The 6,000-nt window shown below is 37.5% G+C and overlaps 1 protein-coding gene across 1 annotated transcript in view; it reads left to right on the top strand.

Annotated features, from left to right (window-relative positions):
- Positions 1–2,683: 2,683 nt before the first annotated feature.
- Positions 2,684–6,000, top strand: part of LOC129775132 (katanin p60 ATPase-containing subunit A-like 1) — a 61,922-nt gene continuing 58,605 nt past the window's right edge. The window contains exon 1 of the mRNA XM_055779444.1: positions 2,684–3,543. Within this exon, the coding sequence (XP_055635419.1) occupies positions 3,461–3,543 (83 nt within the window). The 5' untranslated portion in view covers positions 2,684–3,460. The remainder of the gene's footprint in view (positions 3,544–6,000) is intronic.

Raw genomic sequence — 6,000 nt, 5'->3', positions numbered from 1 at the left:
GAAAAGGGAAGACCAGTTATCGACATTCGCGTTTCAACTGGTCCGGCATGTAAAACGTCGAATAAAATGAATTGTTTGATTCGCGTTGATCATGAAATTGGATAAACAAAAGGTTTTTAATGGAAGTTTCGCAATGAGTGCGACAACAGGTATGAAATATAAATTGAGGAATTTTTTTTCTGTAATTTAATCAATGTTTTTGTTATGCGAAAGTAATGTCAATTTTCATAACATTGCAATTTACATTCGAATGGCCCTCATAGCAAATCTTCCATTTGAATATGTCGTCGATTGTTTACGAAATTCTGCTTTTTAACTGGTCCAAGGACTAAGGACTGTGTCCAAGGACCAATTAACGTTCACCCAAATAATAACTGGAACAATTGTTCACAAATATTTGTGGATACAAACAAAGAAATTTCGGAAATCGCGCTTCTGGATCAAATCTGGAGTAGAAATCCAAGACATCGTGATTTTCAAATTTGTGCGTTTCATCAAATGAGTTGAGTTGTTTTCAGCGGCATGTACATCATCGAAACTGAATGAGGTAGAGAAAATTGGTGAATTCTTTCATGTGCTTTGAAGTACCAAAATCTGCGAGAAAAATCAACATTAATCGACTGGAGAGCATCAACATTTTTCCTAGTTGTCGACACTTGAAAAATTCTTAATGTCAGAAAATGGGTAAAATGAAAATTTCCCATTTGTTGTTTGAAATTGAGTTTATTTTAGAGTGAAAAAAAAGAAAAAAAAAGAAGAAAAGAAGCTTGGAACTCACGATGATCCAAGGCGTGCGAGTTGATTGATGATCTTGACGATGTTCTTCAAGACATCCTCGAATCCCACATTCACAGGAAAAAGGCAAGCTAATTCCACGGTAACTTCGAAATCCTTCTCTCATCTATCACCACTGAATAAAATATATAGTCGACAGCGCGTTATCTCAAACTTTCCAACAAACAATTTTTGCTCCTAACGCAGCTAATTTTCCAGCACAGGATGTGGCAACAAACGTGTCAGCAGCAGCAGCTTCATTACAAATCAAATAAACCATTTTCTGATTTATGCACCTATAAAAGTATATTTCAGACCATTTTCCCTGGAATACACCTCCTTCGTCAGCCAATTTTCTTTTTTTACTAGTGCAGGCTTCGATTTTGCTTCAATTAACGCAACACACGCCACAACGATAGAAAAGCGATTGCCAATAGACACTAAATGGTGAGTGAACTCGACTGACCTCTAATAGCGAGAGCACAGCAAACTCGAATGAATTTTCTCCCAAATTTTCTCTATCTCTTCTGTACTCACGTGTACATACATCCCGATCGGCTTGAATACACAAGATTAACAAGAATTATTCATAAAGTTATTTTTATTCAATTTTATGGAAGAATTTTGAACAACATTCTTGATTTCGCAATTTAAAATCAGGCTGCGGGCCGCTTAACAACATTCGAGGGCCGCATGTTGGCCACCACTGAGTTAAGCGGAAGGCATTATTTACGCTCGGTTTATTTACATCTAGGGATCTCAATGGAGTTGAGCACTCGATCCTTGCACTTAGGCTTCGTGCACAAATCACGTAACGATAAAAAATTGAATTTTGAATTCCGTGTTCCCCTTACGTAACACCATTCATATCTCTAACACACAGTAAGTAACGCAAGCTTGACCACCTCTTCCTTACTCCAGAGGACACTCCGTGGCCAAAGATGATTGGCCACGAATGGATGGTCTCGAGTTGCACATATCCAAAGTTTAACAACCGACAATCAACGATTGAATTTCATTTTTATATGATTGATTTTCCGACTCCTTCTTCAAGCTGATTGGTTTACAGTTTCAATATAGGGCCCTATTCCAGAAAAAAGCAGACGAGCGCTCGTCTCGTTTGTTTTCATATTCCAGAAGCCGAGCTCGACTAAAAACAGACGAGTAGCTCGTCTTGTTCGACGACCGTTTGGCCGCACTCGTCGATGAATCAGTCGAATCGTCTAGTTTGTTTGATGTGTTTGTTCACCTTGTTGATTGAAAGCATCGGTATTCTTCTGCTCCGCCTTTATCTTCAAAAATTGTTTCACGGCTAAACTAGTATTGCATAAGCAATGTATGTCTTCAACTGCAACCATCAAATTCAATTCAGTAATTGCAAGATTTTACAAATTTTCAAACAACACAACCAAATGTAAACATTGAACTCATATCCAGGGATGCTAGATGACTGTTTTGAATACATTAACACGGCACTAAAAGGGTCTTCACATATTGAACGAAAATGAGTAATTCAAAACAACTACTTTATTGGAAATACATGTATATAGAGATTAAACTTTTCTTGATAAATCGTTGATTAGGTGAACAAATATTGCCCTCAAAAAATCCATAATAACAAAACGTCTGAGTGATGAAACCATATCGAGGAGGGGTGGAGGCGATCTGGCGTAGTGGTAACATCCATGCCTCTCACGCTGAAGGTCACGAGTTCAATTCTCACTCCCGACATTCTTCCAAAAATGGAAGTAAAAGTGACGAACCAACCAAATGAGTTGAAAATCACTATAATACAGATAAAAAAAAAAAAAAACCATATCGAGGATCGGCTCGAGGAAAAATATCAATGAAACCAAAATATATATGAAACTTATTCCTTTTTGTTATGTTTTTTTTTAATATTTTGGCACTGAGAAAAGAGTATCGATTGATCAATTTTAAAACTGTTTGATGCTTTTCTCAAAACAAAAACATGTCTTCTCATCTGACATCACTGATCATACCGAGAAAAACTGTGACTGAAGTCTCTCCAGTCTACCAAATAAAACATTTCAATGAAACTTGTGTACTGGAATGGGATATTTTGCTCGACAGTGACTGAAGCCAAGACGAGACGAGACGAATTGCTCGTCTCGTTTTCTGGATTAGGGCCCATAGTTTCTTGTTGTTGCAAAAATGCGATCGGAATGTACAATGAAAAATGATTTCAAATACAGGGATCGTATCAGTTAAGTATTTAATTTTTTTTTCTATTTGATTCGATGATTCATAACCAGGTATACGCGAAACATCGTATACATGAGTTTCTGTTATGTTATTCAAGATACATTTTTTTTTCTCGCGAGTACTGAAAAATTATTTTAGATTTTTGGTGTCAATCTCAGTGAATTCCATTTTGTTCTCACAAACTCCTAATGTATCCCAATTGGAAGACTATACGGTACTCGCTTCGCCATTCCATAGTAACACATTATGTTCTCAAAAACAGTTTCCCTAGGAACCTATAATGAATATATTCTGGTTTGTTATTGCGCGCATTTGTTGCGAAATCATTCTAGAAAAGATAGTCGGTATGCACTGACGCAAGTTGTAAAATTCTCCTTGTAATTTAATTACAGTATTTACAGTTTCTAAAAATGTGTTCAAGTTTGTGTCTTAAGAATAGTTAACTCGTTATATATAAACAATGTTCCTATCGTCGATACCTTCACTGCCATCTATACTCAACTCTCTGTCCAATGATTCCGTCATCATCAGAAGGACTCGCTTGTAAGTACATCAACCTACGGTGGTAACCTTTCGCATGTATCAATTTAATGGCAGTTGATGAGTAGTCATATGTGTTGTATATCATTGACAGCAGGTGAAGGTCGTACAATTGTCCAGACGATAAATTACTGGCATTCATCCTTCGTGCCCATGTGTGCGGATAATTATTTGATTCGTCAAATCAGAAGTAATTTTCTGGCAGACAGATATAGGTCGAGGTCTAGATATTTATGTGTCAAGGCCGCTTCGGAAGTTCAAAACTGTGAGGGAGACGGAAACCCCAACGAGTGGAGTGGAGTACATCGTCACTCCACTCCACTCGTTGGGGTTTCGTCCGTTTAATTCAAATTGGTGTTAAAGCATTAAAAACATTTTTCTGTTGTTTTGACTTCTCACCAACACCAATTTGCTGTCAACGTGTTTCGAGAATGTAATGAGGAGCCAAACAATAGTTGAGACCAGTTGTGTATTCTCGTCAAGTACGGAATGTAGAGTTTCAATACAAAATCAGTTTAAAACATTAAACTTTTTTTTTCAAAATTCATCGGGCAGAGCCCGTTAAACACATGTTAAACATTCTTTGAACCATCGTTGCAATACCTCTCCCCCTCTCTACGTAACGCAATTTCCTATCTCTAATACACAGTAAGTAACGCAACCTCGACGTAGTTGCGTTCAATATTATAAGTTTCCCCAGGTTTATGTAGTTCACAAAGATTACACCCTTTTGATCCCACTAACCACATCTCTTGTCCTCAGTTGATAGCGATTGGACCGTATATTCGATGTTGATGGTTCGCCTGGACTTACTTATAATCTCTGTTTATTAGGTGAAATCACCTACAACTGTACAACGTGAAGTTGTCCAATGCGTGCCATTTTTTTGACGTAGGATTACGTCTTTCGGGAACATATTGGGGTACAAATTGAAAATCGAAAATCGAGCACATCGTGAAAATTGTCCAATTTCAAACGCTTGTTGCTCAGTCATTTCATGATGGATCGATGAAATTTTTGCGTCAATCGATTTCGACACTCCATAACAATTTTTTGTATTTAAGAAAATAATATATATCATGAAACTAACTATCGAACAATTGAAAAATCTCAACCCCTATCCTAACGGAAATACTCACTTCTGATTGGTCGAAATTTACGACATATGCGGCGGGTCCCTAACAGAGACATCAAAACCAAGCAGCCTGGGGGATAGAGATGGGCAAAACAGTTCACTTTGATAAACGGTTCACTCATTAACCGTTCATTTAAGCGAATCAGTTCTTTTGAACCGTTCTTTCGCTCTTTCGTTCAGCGGTATTAAGAACAACATAGAATGTTAACTGGAACCCTACATCAATACACAGCTATCAATTGATATCATTGGATTGGATAGTGTACGCATGGGATTTATATTTTTGAAATTTAGTGGGGAAAGATAAGCTGCTTCTTCTTTAAAAGTCGCAAACTGTATGTGAAAATATGTTTATCGGTCAATATAAGTTTATGTAATAATGTGATGCGAGCAAAATATGTGCAGTTTTTCATATTCTCTTTTTGGACAATACACAGGTTCCATGTAAGATCATATTTCATAATGTTCATTAAGGGGAAAAAACAGCAGCGATTTTCACTAACAATCAATCATACAAACAATCACGATAACACGTACACGCAATATGCCAAACAATGAATTGAAAACAACAAAAAAAACTTTGCCCTCACTATAAGATTTTATGTTCACCTAATCCATGAATCGCCCCAGATTCCCTCAGATTTTTTTCTGATGATCAGGAAATATATGAAGGTTACGCGGAATTGAATGAATACATGAAATTGAAAATATATAGTTTTGCATTTAAAATTGAGTATACATTAACAAAATAAACCCTGCGTTAGATGCATTTTGCTCATAAATGATAATATCGTTTTATTTTCCTTACAAGCGTTCTCGTTATATTTATCCATTCCGTCCAGCGCAAATCAGTTCAGCTGCACTAGTTCGCTCCCAAACAGTTCACTCTCAATCAGTTCTTTCCCGTACAGTTCACTCGCAAACAGTTCGTTCACAAACAGTTCACTCTCCATCAATTCACTCGCAAAGTGTTTTTTCGGAATCAGTTCGTTCACAAACCGTTCGCTCGGAATCAGTTCGTAGGGAGAAATACCGTTCTTTGAAAAAGAACGACGGTTCGTTCACTCTTTTCGGCGAACTAGTTTTTTCGTACCGTTCGTGAACGGTTTGCCCATCTCTACTGGGGGAAATCGGCATTGCAAATACATAAAAGAAGGGGAAGCTTTCGCTCCCACCGTAATGTGTTCCCTAACAGAGACATCAAAACCAAGCTGCCTGGGGGAAATCGACATTAGAAATACATGAAAGTAGGGGAAGCATTTGTTCCCACCGAAAAGTGTTCAAACCATCAAAACTAAAGTGCCCGGGTGAACTCGGCATTGCAT

Source organism: Toxorhynchites rutilus, chromosome 3 (assembly GCF_029784135.1).
Source record: "Toxorhynchites rutilus septentrionalis strain SRP chromosome 3, ASM2978413v1, whole genome shotgun sequence".
Lineage (NCBI taxonomy): Eukaryota > Metazoa > Arthropoda > Insecta > Diptera > Culicidae > Toxorhynchites > Toxorhynchites rutilus.
Note: the sequence above shows the minus strand (reverse complement) of the source record. Positions and strands in the feature narration are given on the sequence as shown.